The sequence below is a fragment of the Myiozetetes cayanensis genome, unplaced genomic scaffold (assembly GCF_022539395.1).
Source record: "Myiozetetes cayanensis isolate MyiCay16 unplaced genomic scaffold, myiCay2020 scf23, whole genome shotgun sequence".
NCBI classification, from domain to species: domain Eukaryota; kingdom Metazoa; phylum Chordata; class Aves; order Passeriformes; family Tyrannidae; genus Myiozetetes; species Myiozetetes cayanensis.
In genome coordinates, this window is record NW_026087445.1 from 8,870,297 (window position 1) to 8,888,703 (window position 18,407).

Consider the following 18,407-nt stretch of genomic DNA (forward strand, 5'->3'; position numbering starts at 1 on the left):
TGACGGTAGTGTCTGAAATCTGCTGGCTCTGCTCTCCACAGAGAGCCAGGACACGCTGCAGGTAAACATTAGTTAAAAAAACCCCACCTGCAGAACCCCAGCCCTCGCCTGGCCCATCTGTTGGCTCCGAGCTGTGGGACTGTGAGGAATGGTGCCAGTGACTGTAATTGCTCCCAGGGGACCCATCCGGTGTAGTGGAAGGTACTTGGGAGGCAGAGAGGGTAGCAGGAGGATTTTCAGTAACAGCAGCACCTGTTTGTGGCTGCACTTGGGTCTGTGGCTTTGTTCAGGGTGTCTCTGCTGCTCCTCGTGGATCCAAGGAAGGAGGAGGGGTCGGTGGGAAGTGTTCTGTAAACGCCATTTGCTGAGAGAAACTGCTCAGGGGTGCTCCCCTCACAGCCCCATATCTGAGCCAAATGCAGCTTGGGCTTCAGGGCTTTCTTGTGTAAAACTCTGCAGGCAATCACTTGGCATCAAAGCTCTGAGAACGTGGAAACGTTCCGAGTTCCTGATCTCGAAGGTTTGGTGTTCCCGATACTCCTGCCTCTGTCAGCCTCGGACGTGAATGTCTTGCTCTGAGTTCTGTTTATCACAGAGGCTTTTCAAGGTGTTCTGTGAAAAGGATTTTTATTAAACAGGCTTTCTTCTCCCTTCGCTTTGATGGCTGCTGTGAAGAGAAAACTGACTGATCTTCAGCAAAGCCCAGAATTTCAGTGCTGCAAACACTGAGCTGGGAGGCCAAGGTCAGGCTGGGCTTATTCTCGGCTGTTCAGATACACATCTGTTGAAAACAGCTGGAATTTAGTCTTTCTCTCTCTGTTTGATGAAATCCAAGCCTTTTTAAGTGATGAATGAGAGATCAGTTTATACCCAAACAGTCAATACCTCGGAGGTTCAGGCACTCGCTTGGGACGAGGGAAGCAGCGACTGGGAAATTGGCCCAGCGTGTCCCAGAGTGACATAACAGCTAAGGAGGTTTCATTATGTTTAAAGCCAGCTGAAATTGCACTCACTCCTCACTAATCTTCCCTAGCTGAAAATCTGGTTTGCAGCACGTTAACAAAAAGTGATGTTGGACAAGGAATGCCACGAGGAATTGCTCCCTCTGCACCCCTGCAGGACTTTGTTTTTCCTTTAAGGGCTGGGAGCAGGCAAGTGAAGAGCCCAGTAGTAAACATTAGCAATAGGGGTGTTTTTTTTTTCCAAGGGTGGTGTCTTTTAAATGTCAGGAAAAGGAGACCTTCCTGCTTTGCACTTTTTAATGACCATTGCTTTGTTTTTCACATCTCTTTTGTGGCATTTTCTGTTTCACCACAGAAGTAGTGCAGTTTTTCATTGAAATTTGAACAGCGTGGCTGACAGATGCCCATAGAAAAGATATGCAAAATGTTTTAAGCTGTGCTGTTTATAGGGAATGTTCACTGGCAGCTGTGCTATTTTTAGCACCAGTGCTCCAGCTGAGACTTTGCTGTGTTTGTTCAATGCTTCATTGTCTAGTAAAAATCGAGACTAAATTTAATGACTCGGGAAGTGGTGCGTGATGGAGGAGTTCTTGAATTGTTTTGATGTTAAACAACGCTTAAATCTCAGTATCCCTCTAATGAGCAAAAGTTTAGGGTGAATTTATTGGAGGCAAACATTAAACTGAGCCTTCAGCGGGAGCGGGGTGGGAGCAGAGCCCTGGCAGTGCTGGGGCTGCCTTACTGACCAGGGATAACCTGCCTGGTTATGCCAGGAAATGGCCTGGATGGTCAGTGACAGTAATGGCACAAACTCCAGCATGTCCACACTGTTCTCTGGGACTTTCCTTTTGCCCCAGAGTAGGAAACACTCAGGAGTTGTGGCTCTCAGGTTCTTTCTCTAGAACCATAACCTCAGTCCTGTACCTGAATGTCCCATGGTCCAGGCAGATGCACCTTTCAGAGGGAAGGAAATACAGCAGCAGCCTTGATAATGTGGTGGGAATTGTCAGTGCTGCTGGACCTGGGAAATCACTGTCCAAGGAACAGCTCATTTAGCACTGGGACAGAAAGCTGGAAACTGTACCAGCAGCTTTCAGGCAACTTGAAGATTGCCTGTTGTCTCTTTTTTGCTCATCTTTTCCTTTATCTCTGTTTTCAGTTCTTTCCCTCTGGAGGTAACCTTGCTTTCCCCTCACTGTGTTGCTCAGAGGGGCTGCTTACTCTGAAAGGAAATAAGTAGCAGATTTGCTCTCAAGTAATGCAGAGTGAGTTTTTATCTACAAGCCATAGGTAATAAATGAGAACGAGGTTAAAAACCCTGGTCTGAGTCCAAACTGGAATTGCTTCCAAAAGCTTGCTTAGAGGGGTTTCAGCAGACTTTTCATGATCACTCATGTATTAGAGTAAGTTTGTCTCCTTACAGCTGTGGCAGTCCAAACAATTTAGACACAGAACTGCCTTTTAAAGCTTTTAAACCTATATTTCCCTTGGAGGTCTTCTGGTGTGCCACTAATCCCCTAAGTTATTGCACTGAAGGCACTCTATAATCCTTTAATTCACTCTGCTCTCAATAGAGATGGGAACGAGCTGGGTCAGGGAACGTTCCCATTTGGGCATTATCAGTTTTGCTTTTTTCAGTTCAGGCACTAGTGAGGGTAGTTTGCTTTCCTTTTAAACACCCGGGGAATATTTAAATGTAAACACTAATTGCTTGTGTGTTTGTGTATCTGCTTATTTGAAAAGGTGCACAAACCCCCAGGACTTCCTCGCTCGTGGGCCTGGTTTGTGCAGCCTCGGGGTCAGGCTTTTAAACCCTGTTCCCTCAGGGCCCTGTGGAAATCCTGTAAAAACTGATGGCTTTTTGAGAGCTGTAAATTCATGTCCCTGTGGGGTTGGTGAGGGTGGAGGAGCAGTGTCATCCATGGGTGATTTCTGGAAGCCTCTTTCCCCCAGACCTGCAGGAGATGGAGACTGGAGGATGTTTCTCTGGCGGTGCTGAAGGTGAAGCTCTGTGGTGATGAGCAGTGCCAGGCAAATGTTCTGCTGCTTTAATGAGCAGAAATGCTCGAAAAGGCTCTCTAGAGCAACACATGGTCCCAATTTGGAAGGTTTGTCCCGACCATTGCTTTTTTCCTTGCATGAGGGGCATGTTTTCATTGTAGGTTTGGTTTTGAGAGCCAGGCTGGGACCCCGCTCTGCTCTTGGAGCTTCATTTTTGAATCCTGGCCTCTCATCATCGCTTCAGAACTTCATTTTAACTTGGGCATCGAAGCATTCAATTGGAGGGAAAACATGCCCTGCAATTGTATGGACTTTGAGAGCACTGGCAGGAGCAAAGAGGGCCAAAGTTTTGCTTCATTAACATTTACACTGAAAGAGGAATCCTCAGATGCTGAGCACTTAACGTTTCCTTTTGAAGAAACCAATTTATTTGAAGTGCAAGTTTCTTTTGTACATTATGTGCTCACATTTTTGATTTCTTACAGCACTTCTGCATCAGTGAATTTCTTTTAGAGTCAGAAATCAAGCCTGGGCTTGTTCTGAAGTACCCAAATGTGGTAATAGGTGGACTGGTGTAAAATTTGGCATCTGGAGTTAAATTACAGGATGCTTCTTAAGCTTCTTGGTTACTATAGGAACAAGTAATAGTCATCCTTCATGATTAAGCAGTGTCCATGGTAACCAAATGGGCAAGTTTTAAATGAAAGATATTTTCCCTTTACATTTTTAGCAGTCAAAGGTTACCAATTATTACCTTTATCCCCTTAGACAGGAACACATTTTGATCGGGCTGGGGTGTGTTTGAAGTGAGAACAGTTGGTGTTCATTTACATAACTGCACTTCCAGGACCAGCTGGATTTTGGGTGAAGACCAAACCAAAATTTCAGAGTGTGGGGTGTAGTGCATCAACCTCCCCGGGCAGGGTGAGTGTTGGTCACCAGATGGCTGAACTGCTCTGCAGTGCTGCTGTTCAGCTGCCAGTTGCTCCCTCAGAGAGGGCAGGGGTGGGGGGAGGAATCCCCACGTTTATCTAGCATATTTTTTAGGCTGGAAAATGCAGATGTCAGTGCTGGTGTAGGTAAGAACATCCTCCTGCTCTCTCCCACTTCAAAGATAGGATGGGAAGTGAAAACAGAGCTGCCCTTCCATGGTTTGTCTCCCCTTGGCACTGGTGCTGTTTGCTTGGAAGCTGAGCCCGTGTGTGCAGCTCCACCTGTGAGTGTGTTTGCAGAGCAGGTTTCTGCACCAGGAGCAGAAACACCCACCCCCAGAGGAGATACAAGTATCAGTCACAATAAATTAGGATGTGCATTCCCCAACTCCTAATTGAGAAGCGATTTCCAGGAGAAGGAAGGTGTCTGAGGAGCAGCAGGGAGGAAGGAAGGGACTCCCAGCAGGATTTTGGGCACAGGGCCCATTGCCAGGGTGTGCAGCCCTGCTGCTCCTGACACCCCTGCCGGGGTGCAAGTGGGTGTGCAAGCACCTTTACAAAGTAACCCCAGTGCCAGGGGAGGGGACACTCGTGAGCACCATCCTGTCTGATGCGGATCAGAGCGAAGGAGACTCCTTTCTGTTTGCTGGGGGAGCTCTGAGGCCTCCTGTATAAATGTTTGGAAAGCCAGACAAAGCCCTGCCAGCTATCCCAAACCCCATCCCTATCCCAAACTTTTCCCTGTCCCCAACCCCATCCCTGATCCCTCAGTAACTGCAGCTGAGGCACACAGTGGTTACAGATGCCCTGCCACTGCTGCTGCACTGTTATCATCACAGCAGATACTTTATTTTGCTGCCATCCAGTTAGTTGAGATCCAATATTCTTCCATGTTTCCGGTGAAACTGTATCCTAAATAGCCGGTGTGAAATCCCAACCTTCTCCTTCCCTGAGTAGTTCCTTGGATGTTGAGGCAGTGTGAGTGGGAGAACGGGCCCTGGGCATTAAGGCTGTTTGGAGGCTGCTGGAAGAGCCACAGGCACCAAGTGGAATTCCAATCTTAATGTTTGGTCTGTTATGCAGATGGATGTGAACAGGGATACGTGTGTGACCCCATTTATCTCTCTAATGAAGTGCCATCAATAGAACATCTGTTTCTTTGCTGGAGAAGATGAAACCTCTGATGAATCATGCTTATAAATTAAGTATTTATTTATTTAATTTGCATATTGCCAGTACAGACCTGTTCCAACAGCCACCGTGCCTGGCTGGAAAAATGGGCTGGGAATTAAAGTGGGTGAAGTTTTCATTTATACCGAGGGTGTTCACACCTGAAGTAAATTGTTCTGGCCTGGCTGGTGGCTCACCTGGCCAGGTCAGCTATTGGGAACACCCCAAACCAAACCTCAGGGTTTGTCCTGGGTGAGGTGTCCGGGTGACACATCCAGGGGACGGTGGCAGGGATTACAGGGATGGAAGTTTCTCCCAGGCCTCGGATCCCTCTGTGGATCAAGTGCTGCAGGAAGGCAGCCTGGTAACAGTGCAGAGTCTTTGCAGGAGGGTTCAGCACGATGGGGGAGCCTTATTTAAATCTCCCCAGAGCTGACTTCTTGTTCTCCACACTCCACATTGCTTGTCTTCATCATCACATGGGAGGAAGCTGATGTTCCACTTCGCTTTATCCTCCTTGCCCCCAACCATGTTAGAATTTCAGCTTTTTCTTCCTTTATTAAGTCTGAACTTGATTTCAATTATACCCTGGAGAAAAGGCTCCTCAGACATGCCCTTAGCAAAAGAGGAATTTGTTGTGTAGCTCTCATACCAGAGAAAGATAAATATCATACATATTTTATTTCAGAGACTGATAAATAAAGAATAAAGCCCCCAAATATATATATACACTTATTGAGTAAAAAAATACCAGGCAGTAAAAAGCAGTTTGTAATAGAGGCTGCTCCATCAGCAGGATTTGCTGTTTATTTTTAGAGAGGGAGGGTGATTTTCTGGATGCCTTATGTTCCCTCCCTGGCACCAGGTCTGGGACCTGCAGCTGTGTCTTTTGTACGTGGCTCTGCTCTATTCTTCAGTTTTGCACCACCAACAAGTTGCTGAGGGTATTTTCAGACTCCTCACGCAGAGAATCATTTCAGCTTTCCTTTCCCATTCGTGCTATTCTCTCCTTTACTTTTTTTGGGTTTTTTTACCTTTTGAGAGTAATTTTCCCCTGTCTCCCGAGGTACCGAATATTCCCCGGGGGTTTCTGTGGGGCAGGACCTGCCCGGGGTGTGTCAGCAAGGGCAGGGGGTGCCGTGCCCTGCCAGGGGGAGCCAGTGCCGGGAAAGAGCAGGGCAAGTCCTCCTCAGTTCAGCCGAAGCGCTGCGGGAGAACCCCCCGCGTGTCCGCGCAGGGGCCGGGGCGGTGCTGGCTGTGCTGGACCAGCCGAGGGCCTCCAGCTCCATCTAGTGAGGCAGCGGCACTGCTGCTGTGCCACATCCCCAGCACGGCGCCTCATTCCCGTTTGGCAGCTGGGAATCCCGCCTGAGTCCCCGGGAGAGAAGGGGCTGCGAGGCTGGGCAGCCGGAGCACACGGGAGGGCGAGAGGAGGGGCAGAAAGTCCCTGTGGTGCCTGCACCTCCCCTTCTGCTGGGGAGAGTTCCCTCAGTGGGCAATATCAGAGGAAAGAGAGGAATAGATACATGCCAGAGCTTTGTTCAGTGCTGTATTGGAGCCATTAATAGCACTTGCTCGGGAGCAGGATGAGGAATATCCAATCCACGGTATCCGGGAAGCTGGCACAGAGCTGATGGCAGAGCCATTAAAGTGCACAGCGTGCACTGCCAAAGGTCACTGTCACTTCAAACCGTTATTTAACAAAGAAAAAGCTCTTCTTCCACGAGCTCTTAGTCCTACTCTGTGAGAAGATGGTCATAAATTTCAGCTGAGGGAACCAACGTGGTCTGATATTTTCCGGGAGTTGTTTTGTGTTGTTTTGCATCCACTTCTGAAAAGGCTCCTGCGTTCACACAACTGTCCCAGCCCCTCTCCTGGAGCTGCACAGGGTTGTGTGGCTCCAAGTGGTGCCTCACATGCCTTTTAGAGCTTTTAGACAGGGACACAGCTGAGTCAGAGATGGCACCCTGCCCACCACGCTGAGTGTGGAGGGTTTGTCACTCTGAAGGCAAAGGCAGTGGTGAGGGCTGGGTCTGTTTGGTGTGGCCACTGTGGAGGACACGAGCTGTAGGCACACTCCAATTGTTTAATTCCAAGTATGTTGGGCCAGAGTGTAGCACAAAAGCCAAGTAATGATTCCAATTAATTTATTTATTATTGTTGTTGTTGCCTATGTAAATGGTTAGATAAGGGAGAGGTTCTTTTACAAGCTGCAGTTCTCTAAACAGTGTCCTGAATTGTCTGGAAAGGTCATGAGAACATGAGAAAACATGAAACTATTTCTGCTTAGAGCATGAAATGAGTGGGGAGGGAATCAATGATCCTGATGTGGAAGAGCTGTGGGTACAGCCAGTGGGATTGCTGGGCTTTGTGGAAGTGTGGTTGAGCCAGAGATTCTGAGGTGCAAAAAGAAATTATTTTATTCTGAAATAAAAAGTGGTGGTGGCACAGCTTTCCTTACCCTGCAGAACACCCTCCCTGTGTTCATTGGCTTTGCTTTCTGATGAGTCTGCTTGTTCAGAGGGCCCCAATCCCTGCCTTAAACCTTTGCTTCATGACCATTTTCATTTAAAAGTCCATTTTACTGCCTGATAAAGGTTTGGCTTTAATTAATTTTGTGTGTTATAACGGTTTTAGCGTTGCTGTGAGGGACCGAGCAGAACTGGCTGCAGGAGCAGCGCTGGGAGATACATTCCAATAAATAGTTCTGCAGGTGCCTGAACCACAAGGGTGGCCTTGCAGGTGAATTCCTGGTCCAGCTGCTGGGAGCTGCAAGGGTTTTCATAATCCCTCTGAGCTTCTTAACTGCTCTTAGGCCACTGGAAATCAGACATTTTTGCATCTCCGCTTCCCACAGCTCTTCAAGCCTCGTGAAGGGGAAAGGTGGCTCAGCTCAGCGTTTATTGTTTTCTGTTGTTGTTTATTCCACCTGTTCAAAGTGCCTCTATTCTGACAGCAGCTTCTAAATCCCCCTTTGGATTCACATTAAAGATCCCTCTTTCCTCCTGGGCTCATGTGGCCACCTAGAGCTGTCTGAAATGTTGATTTTTCTGCAGCCTCTCTTGAGGATCTGGAATCACACAGACACTACAGTATCTGTTCTCCAGGGATCGTTCCTAATTTGTGAGTGCTACGTGAGCCTCGTTAAATCACTGTCACCGTGCCTCCTCCTCCCCTCTGTCGGGTTTGTAATAAGGAGTTATTAGATAATGCAGAAATTAGAGGAATAGCACCTAAATTCATTAAGCAATAAAATTAATTCACAGGCTGTAATTGGATGAGCAGGGGACCGGTAATTCCTGTTCCCTCTGGTTTCGCAGAAACTCCACCCCGGTGAGCGCTGGGGCAGCCGGAGGTGTCGGCAGTGCCCGGCGGGGCAGGGCAGGGAGGAGCTCGGCTCCACTGGGTCTCTGGAGCCAGCCTGGGCTCTGCAGGGCTGCCCGCGGCACCTTTCCACCAGCCTGAGCTGCTGACGGACTCCCAGTTCGCTGCATTCCCTCTGGATGAGCTGGTGAAGGTTTATTGCCCTCCACGGTCTCCTTCCTCAGCACGTCACGGAGCAGGACCCTGCCCTCTCCCGTGTGTCCCGGTGCTCTGCCTGCTCCGGCATTCCAGTCATACTTCCCTCTCTTTCTGCCTCCCATGAAGTCATCACTTCTCCTTCTCCCGCTCCTGGCTGGCTCGGGGTGCCATGGCATGAGCGCTGCTCGCCAGCACAGCTTCCTTCTGGTGAGTGCAGGGAGGTGATTTCTCCTCCTGACTTCTCCCTCAGGTTGTACCTCCCTTTCTCTTTTGGAGCTGGAGCAGTTTCAGATCAATCCACTTGCTGGGAAGTGCCTGCTCGTTGGTTATTCCTTCCAGCTGCTTCTCCTTGCTCCTGTTCTCGCTGTCTCTTCCATTGGCTCATCCCTGGAATTGTGTGTGAGGGATGAACAAACAAAAGGAGTTAAATGTATTTCACTCCCAGCAATGAGAGGAAAATCCCGGTGATCTCTTGGACTAGCTGGGATTCACAGGAGCTGGCAATGCAAATGCAGAAACACCTCCCTGGCAAAGTGAAAAGTAAACAGTGTTGATATTGGTTGGTGTGTTTGTTGCACATAACTTGCTCTGGAGCAGTGGCTGTGAATCAGAGAAGGCAGTGATGGTGTGTGGGTTAACCAGGAGTTTGGGTGCCTGTCCTGCTGCTGTCCCGGAGCCTTGGGGGGATCACTGTGCTGCTCTGTAATGATTCCACAGCATGAAAAACAGAGAGTAAAGATTAATTATCCTGGCAGTTCCAGCGCCTCGAATTAGTCAACAAATCAAACGTGTTTATTACTGCACAGAAACAGTTTCAGAAATATTCATAAGCCTAAATTAATGTGCAGTGTTTGCAGTGCTGTGGATCCTGTTGGAGAAGTGGGATACATTCAATTCTGGCTACTTAAAAAAGCTCCTGGTGCCTGCACAGGAAGCAGTGGGTTGGCCCAGTAGTGTGAGAGAACCTGGAAGAGGCTTCAGGACCCTGATAATTTTGGGGAAGTTTCTCTTGGAAGATCTCATTTGGCACTGGGGCAAAACACAAACCACTGCAGCCTGCTGGGAATATTGGGAAGAGCAGCAAGCCTGAAGTCAGACACTGAATCTGATCTCCTGTAGTTTGCTTGCACAAGTGGGCAAATTTGTCAGAAATGGCAGAAAATACAGCTGGAAAGATCTGCAGGAGATGTCTGGTGCCCGTGTGACCCTGGAGAGGGGAGGGAAGGGAGCTCACTGTACCTGAACCTGTGTCTGTGAATGATCAGTTCCAGTGTGTAACTGTCCGTGGCAAGAGAGGACTGTTTCCAGTGGCTAACCTAAATATCTTCTGCTGTAAATGAAGACATTTCTTTGCCAGCCTCCAGTGACTCCACAGAGTTTTTACTATTGCCTTTCAGCACCCATTTATGCTGTGCCTCCAGCCCTGAGGAAGTGAAAAGGGCACTTAAACCTTTCCATATTCATCCTGTTCCCCAGGTAGAACTGTTCTGCTGTACATTCCTGGTAGTTAGGAGTTACTAATTTACCTGTAAGCTATTTTTATTAACCTTTAAAACAAACAGCTCCCCCCACACTCCCCCCAGACACCCACACCCAACCCTCCTTCTGGTTATTTCTGGTGCCTTACAGAGGGTTTTGTAACGTTGTCTCTCCTGCAGTGAAACCCACAGTGCTCAAACGAAGCTAAAAGGGAGATTTGAGTCCAAACATTTCATGAACCACGAGTTTAATCCTCAGAGGAGGCTTTGTGTCCTCAGCCAGCTCTGTGCTTTGGTCTGGGTGAGACTGAGGTGTTTGCTGGCTCTGGTTTAACGATGAAGTAAGAGGTTAAGAGAAGAGTTTGTGACTTCAGTGCCATCAGCCCAGGCATGGCACACTCTGCCTTCCTCCAGAGAGCTCTGACCTGCGTGGCTGCCAGAGGAATCCCAGGGTGGGAGGTCACCCAGAGTGAGACAGCTGAGCCCTGAGGGTCACTGTGGGGCTGTGACATCCTTGCAGAGTGCTTTCCCTCCCAGCTGGGCAGTGTCTGGGGAGCACAGCTCGGTGCCTCTGGGGAAAGCCATTTTTTGTTGCTGCCATCCCATCGTTCCCGTTTCCCAGCCAGGTGTGAGAAATGCTTTGAACAAACGTTGATTTTTTTTTTCTGGTCATTAAGAAAATGCAAAGCAGCTTCTTCAGTTGTCTTGTCATCTTGAGCTCCCTTTCAAAATGCTGTAATCGGGTAGTTTTTCGTGACAGCCCAAAACAAAAGGAGGCTCAAAGGAAGGGGGCAGGAGCCTGAATGTGAGAGGAGGTGACACCCAAGGACTTTGCTGCCTCCTTGACATTCAAAGTGCAGAGGAAGTGGCCAAGGCATTCAAAGGCTCAGCTGGAGGTTGGGAGGGCAGTGAGCTGCTGGGTTTGGCTGGCTGGGTCTCATACAGCTGACGTGCCAGCCAAGGAAGATGTCACTGAGCCAGCAGCTCACCCAGTCCGTGGCTGGAACGTCACAATCTGCTCCTTTGGAACAGATTAAGATACATCTAAGGAACTGCTGAGTGGAAATGCCAGTGTTGATTGTTTCCTGCAGATCCTGGGTGATGGCAGGCTGTGGTGAGGGCAGAACCCTGCTGAGGGCCCAACCCCTATGGAAATGCTTGGCTAAGGAGGACTCTGGAATGGTTTGGGAAGGGATGCTTGTCACAGCATCTGAGCATCACTGACAGGCAGCTTGGAAATAAATGTGTTTTTCTGAGTTCCACGGTGCTGTCCAAGGGGGTTTGTGAACTGAGAAAACCCCACCTCATGATGTTGTGGCTGACTTGTCCAATCAACTTCCTAAACATCTTCTCCTCAGTGTTGGGCACATTTGTTAATTTTGCCTTTCCAGCCCCCTCCCTTCCTCCCTGCTGGGGAAGGAGGTAAGTATTCCTATCCTCATTTTATGCTTTAGCAAATGCAGGATTTAATATTTTTTTCCTAGTTCCAAAGCAAATTGCTGGAGGAATTAGAGAGGTGACTTAAGCATCCTGTGCCTCTAACCCCATTAGCAGTTTCCCCGAGGAGGATCAGATCCACAAGCGCAGGGATCTGTACTTTGCATAGAATTCTCGCTCAGCTCAATGCAGTTTATGTTTACTCATCTGCAGACTGGAAATAATGATAATACCAACCTGTCAGGCATTATCTGAAGCTTACAGTTGTATAAAAAATGCTAATTGTTGAAGGTGAAAGTCTTGCTGATGGAACGTTGCTCCAGGCGGAACCGGGAGCGGAATCCTCGGGGTCGCTGCGATGGCTCATTTGCAAGGGCAGCTCGGAGGAAGACACCGGGTTTGGCACAGCCTGCTGGCACTCCTGGGCTGCTCCTGGGTTTGTAACTGTCCTTGTTGTGTGTTCCCTCCCCAGAGTCCCCCCCGGAGAGGTGTGGGCAGAGGCGCAGCATGCCCAGCGGCATCGCGGACAAGAACCCCGCCATGGAGCCCGCGGCCACGACACCCTTCCGGGTCACGGTCAGTGCCCCCCAGTAACGAGTGTGCAGGACCTGCATGAGTGCTGCAGGACCCTAATGAGTGTGCAGGACCCTAATGAGTGTGCAGGACCCTAATGAGTGTGCAGGACCTGTATGAGTGCTGCAGGACCTTAATGAGTGTGCAGGACCCTAATGAGTGTGCAGGACCTGCATGAGTGCTGCAGGACCCTAATGAGTGTGCAGGACCTGTATGAGTGCTGCAGGACCCTAATGAGTGTGCAGGACCCTAATGAGTGTGCAGGACCTGTATGAGTGCTGCAGGACCTGTAATGAGTGTGCAGGACCTGTATGAGTGTGCAGGACCCTAATGAGTGTGCAGGACCTGTATGAGTGTGCAGGACCTGTATGAGTGCTGCAGGACCCTAATGAGTGTGCAGGACCCTAATGAGTGTGCAGGCACCTTAATGAGTGCTGCAGGATCTCACTGGGTGTTGCAGCATCCCAACGAGTGGAGAGGAACTTGCTCATCCCGAGAAAAGAGCTGCAGTTTCACTTGCAGTGCAAGTGGCTGCTGAGTTATTTTGAAGTGGCTGGGGCGGTGTGAGATGCTCTTAGCAACTGTGACATATATCTTGGTAGAGCAATAAGATCTGAATGTAAATCTGGAGCAGCTGAGGGTGAGCTGTCTCACTTGGGAGAGTTTCCTGGAGAGGTTTCCTTGCTGAGTGCCAGGGGAGTGCATCCATAGATGTGTTTACTGGCCTGCAGCTGTAGATTGTCCTCATCCTCCTACAGAGGGAAAACCTCCTGGAGAAAAGCCTGCCATCAACTCCCAGGACACCTGCCAAGCTGTGGTTCCTCAGGGCCTGGGATCCTCTCCCAGCAGGAGCCTGGAGGAGCTGTTTGCTGTTTGCCATGTCTTTCCATCCCTTTGCTCTGAGATGCTCTGCTCATCCCTGACTTACTGTGTGTAAAGAGTGGGAAGTGTTTTGACATGACTGACAGTGCTGCCAAAATCAAACAGGGCTGCCCTGTGGGGAGGGCTCTGCAGTGGCCATTTCACAGGAATGGGGTCTCTTGGTGCTGAGCCCTGGCTCTGGGGCAGGAATGGGGTCTGTTGGTGCTGAGCCCTGGCTCTGGGGCAGGAATGGCCTGCCAGGCCTTGGGGACCAGCTCTGGAGTGAGTTAAAAGTGAGTTAAAAGCCTTTGTTTCTCCTTCAGTTGGCATGTGCACAGTGGTTTATCACTGATGTGAGTCCTCTCTCTGACTCCTGCAGACTTCCAGAGTGGATCACAGGGATTCTTTACCCCAAGGGCTGTGTTATCAACCAGTAATATCAAACCCAAGTAATGATTTAATTTAGGAGTACACCGAGCTGACAAATGGAAGCACAATGGTGAGATCAAAATAGATTTTTATAAGTGGGCAACAAAGATGCAGCTGGGAGTATTTGTGGAGGCTTTTTCCTATTGTATCATCAGCCTGGACACAACTCTAGTTCATGCAACAGAATCTGGGGCTCTGTAACCAGCTGAAGTCACCACGTTCTTCTGGGTAACATTGAGGGTAACCTCAGGGACAGTAAAGGAGAAATCTGTGGAGGGATTTAAACAAAATAAGTTCAAGCACAAAATATCCACAGCTGGAGGTGGATGCTCCCAGCCAAGGCAATCAGAAGGTCCTGTTTTCAAGGGGAAAACGTGGATGACCAGCTTGCACACAGGGATTTTTATCCAGAGAAGAGGCAAATGCTCTTGCAGGTGGTTTGCTCCATACAGGTTTTCTCTGCAGGCCACACCTTCTTTACAGGCTCAGCTGCTGCACAGCAAACCCAGGGAGGCAGAACCAGAATTTCAAAGGGAAGACAATGGTGCAATCTGAAAAAAAAAATAAATCTGAGCACACCCAGTTCACCTGAGAGCATTTGCACTGGTGAGTGAGTCACCAGCAGCAGTTTGGACAAGGAGCTTATTTCAGTTCTGTGCCTTCCATCAGAACCCATCTAGCTCAGTAAAGGGGTGTCTTTGAGCCTTAAACAGCATATGACTTGTTGATGAAAAATGCGAAAGAAAAGATGGGAAAATCTGGATTCTTCACAAGACAGGGGGTTTGGAAGTGTTTGCCCGAGTGTACTTTTAGTCAGTGGAAATCAGATGTTGTTTATTCCTTTCCAGTGGCATCTATCCTGCTTTTTGGGGATTTTTGTAGAGAAGTTACTCCAGCTTTAGGCAGGTTAGCCCTGGGGAGTGGAACACAGGTGGGATGAGGTTGCTTTGGGCAGCTCTGTCCTTCTGTGTGGGTTAAATAAGGGCAGTCACCACACAGGTGATACACGGCCTTTGTCTTCCCCGGGTTAAAATCCACCCCTGTCTCATTTCTTTGCTGCTCAGCCCTGGGAATGTCACTGCATTAATATGAATGGCTTCATTACTACAGCTGTTAGGGCTGCCCAGGCTTCAGCAGATGTCTGACTTAGGAAATCCATTCTCCCTCACCTCCCTTCATTAAGCAGAGGAACATTAGCAGTCAGTCCACTCCAGCCACGGGGAACAGTAATTAGTGCCTTAGTTTAGTGGTAATGGGATTATTACTTTTGAGCCTGCTGTTGTAGGTTTGGAGACTGTAAGTTTTTCATATTTTACAGCTGATTGTTCTTCCCTGACATCTCCATCCTTCTGCTCTGGAGTCTCCAGGGGACTGGGAAGCTCAGGAGCCCTTGGATTCAGCTGTTTTGACAGTGTTGAACTCTTCAGTTGCTTTTTCTTTCATCTCAGAACTAAAGCCAACCAGGGTGGAAATTCGGGAACGTCCCTTGGGAGCTCCCTTCCCATGCAGAGGTTTGCCAGGCAGGTTACAGTTAATTGGGCATTGTGGTTTTGGAAAACAAGAGCTCGTGGTAGTTTCCTGAGTTACAGAATAGAACCCTGAAATCAAGTCTTGAGATTCCTGTATCTCAATATGTGACCTGGCTTTTTTACCCCTTCCTACTAAAAGAAATTTCTAATAAAGCTTCTTGAGCTCGAACAAACCCTTCTCTAGCCCCAGTTATCTCATGCTGTAAAATAATTATCTCCCATGCAGATCCCTCAGGTAAATTCTGTGACACCAGAGCTCTGTAGGAGTCTATCCAGTCTCTACCCCAGTAAACACTCCCTACTCCTGCTCTAAGAACCAAGTGCAGTGCCCAGGTTTTAGTCTGGGAGTGGAGAACCACGGGTGAGTTCCACATCACATCTGTAGAAGCAGCAGATCTGGTGTATGTGGGTATAAAACAAACATGAGCAGGGAAATTCTGATCCTGAGGAGTTTCTTGCATCACACAGGCTCGTGGGAGAGGCTGCCTGTCCTCACAGCCACAGCTTTGGAGTTCAGTGGCCTGGCTGGAATCCTTTGTGCTCCTCCTGATTCTGCCCCTCAAACAGAGACCTAATTAAAAGTGCTTCAGGAAAACTCAATATCCAAGGACAGCACAAGAAAGGCAAGGCTTGAGGTGTCAGTGAAAATGTTTTCTTAGGCAGGGACCCAGAGTTGTGTCCTCTGTCAGTGGAGACACCAACGAGCCCAAGGGCAAATGCTGGACCCTCCTCTGTGCCCAAGGGAGATGGGACAGCCCTGGGTTGGCTGGAATTTGCCTTTCAGGGAATACAGAATCCAAACAGCCTGAGGTGTGATGTGGGTTAAACCCAAAAACTGTGTGGTGTTTCATCCAACACAGGGACCAGGAGAGGAGACAGTCTGCTGAGTGCTAATTAAATCCTCTCACTGTGCCCACCTTGCAGGGAAATCACGAGCAGGGTGGGTTGCTGAGGCTCCCTGTGCGAGGACTCTCTCCCATCCCATCAAGCACTGCCATCTATTGACTCCTTCTGTTAGAGCCAGGTTTATCTGGATTTCTGGGAAAATATCCCAGGCCAAGCTAAGTCCAAATTACCAAAGAACTTGGGCAGAAAAGTTGGACCAAGTGACTGGACCAAGAAACCAGAACGATTTCTTGCTGTTGGTCCATCTCACTGGCCGTGCAAGGGCCCTCCTTCCAGAGGCCATTGATGTAACCTGCACTCTGAATGTTTCCAAAAGCTTTGCAAATGCCTCTCTGCCTTGCCCACAGAGCTGTGTCTGAGGAAGCATCTGTATGCTGTCTTTTACTAGACAGAATTTAGGATTTCTGGTCTCCAGACCTTTAATCCTCAGTTCTGCTATCACTGGGATCATCAGAACCACTTCTGTGGTTGAAGCCACATTGGCTACCAGAAAAAAAAAACCCTCAAAACCAAAACACATTGCAGCTCTAAGCTGCACAATCCATGGAATTGTGTGAACTGGATTGGAAAGGAAACCATTCTCAGAGAGGTTCCAGAGGCCAAACCCAGTGCTGGACACACACTGTCCAGGGGTTCTGGATCATTTTCCCAGATCCTCATTTTCTCACGTTCCTTCATCACCTCCTCGGTGTCCGTGGTTCTGCTCCTGGAATGGGGTGTCTTGGAGCAGGAGCTCTCCTTGGTGGCCCATCTGTCGTTCCTCTGCTTTCTCAGGATCTTTAATAAAGCAGCATTTATAGCCACAGAGAAATAGGACATTTCTGAGGTGTTAGTTCTCCTCCTGCCTGCAGCTGGCCTTGTTTTCCTGCAGTTTTCCTGCCTCTTTGGGCTGGTACACAGCTGAATGTGCAGTGATACATCCTAAGCTCCTCTCATGGCATTCCTCCATCTATCCTGGTTTTAATCCTTGATAAATGAAGTATTAAATACTGATGGCAGTAAATGGAAACTCCTGGAGAGATGAAAGTGAGGAGCCCTTCTGCCATTCCTCTTCACTGAACATAATCCTAAATAATGGGATCCAAGTTCAAGCTGCTGTGGACAAGATACTGAAGGATTTTTTCCCCCCGAGTTTTTGCCTGTCCATAGGACACACTATTTTCCATTTTAATTTTGTTGTTGTTGAAAGCAGTCATGTAAATTATATTACAATGCTTTGACTGTGGAGAATTTCTCCTCCTGTGTTAGGTGGAGGGTGGAATGGCCCTTCCCTGGGTGTGATCACCCTGCTTTTAACTGAGGTGTAATTGTTTACCAAACCATCGCAGCTCCAAGGGAGAGTCACCATCACTTTGGTCTGTGGCTGCACAGATTAAAGCACCCCTTCCACAGGGACTGGGTTTGAGGAGAACAGGAGCATTATCACCAGTGATAAATCAACACAGAGCCATTATCATCAAACTGTCAGCTGGCTTGGGAGAACCAGTGCCAGTGGCAGCAAGAAATATGGAAATGACTTGGAGAATGTATCTCAGTTCAGTCCCCTCTTCAGGAACAGGACACGCCTGGAAGCTTTGGGCTTGTGAGCATTTTAGGGATTGGAAGAAAAGGAGGTCACTGGGAGTATTTGCAGTTATTTCCAGTCTCACTGGTACTGTTTAGTGAAAACAGGGAGGGCTGATCTGGCTGTCAGATCTGTTTTTGTCAGGTGCACCAGCATTCAGACTTTGTACCTTAAGCATCTTTTTTGGTGGATTTCCAAGCTCTCCACAAAGGGGGTTTGTTCTCACCACCCTCCTTTTACAGCTGCAAGAACTGAGGGAGGGAAAACTTGACTAACTCTGATATTGATCACTCACCAAAGCCCAGAAATGTGTCCTGAGCTGAAATTCTTCACTTCCAATTCCCAGCCCTGGTGTTAACCACGAGCTGAGCTGCTCCTAATTACTCCTCTGAAATCCCCCTCAGTTTCAGGAGAGTTCCATGTTCTCCACCTCGATGCTGTAATGTGGAAATGAGTGAGTGGGTTCCTGGACTCCCCAGTCCCTGTTCCCAGGGCAGACATGCCTGCCTTCCTTCCTTTCTCTGCCAGCAGCCCATATTGTCAAATTTCTAATTGCTTGTTATTTAAATTAGAACCCTCTGTCTGATTTTTCTAAGTCATCTTATTAACATAAATCTGTGGGTATTTTTGTCCTTCAGTTTTTGCTTGTACTTCACAAGACGTGGCAGAAATTCTGGTTTAAGGCATGAAAGAGAAAATCTGTTTCAAACAAGGGGAACTTTTTCCCTACTCAGTGCTTCCCAGTGCAGGGATTGGAAGACCAACCTGGCAGTAAATAAGTGTTTAATTCGTTGAACCTGACCTTGTGTTCTGAAATGTTTTTAAGTAAACCTGGAATTCGCAGCTGGGGAGTAGTGGAAGCGTGGAAGGAGATAGGAGGGATTGTCAGATTTCAGCACAGAGCTGCAGTCAAACCACTGTGGATTTGTTACGTGCATCAAGCAGAAGACAGGCCTGACAGGATGAAAGACATGGTGCTCTGACCTCCTTCACTGCAAAGGACTCAGCAAGGCAGGCTATGGATTTTTCCCCTGTTTGAACCG

At 48.5% G+C, this 18,407-nt stretch overlaps 1 protein-coding gene across 5 annotated transcripts in view; it reads left to right on the forward strand.

Moving 5' to 3' along the window:
* Nucleotides 1-18,407, forward strand: part of DAB2IP (DAB2 interacting protein) — a 158,592-nt gene that overhangs the window by 30,698 nt on the left and 109,487 nt on the right. For all 5 annotated transcript variants that reach the window (XM_050320117.1, XM_050320116.1, XM_050320115.1 and 2 more), the window contains exon 2: nt 11,975-12,078. In XM_050320117.1, coding sequence (XP_050176074.1) covers nt 11,975-12,078 — 104 coding nt within the window. The remainder of the gene's footprint in view (nt 1-11,974; nt 12,079-18,407) is intronic.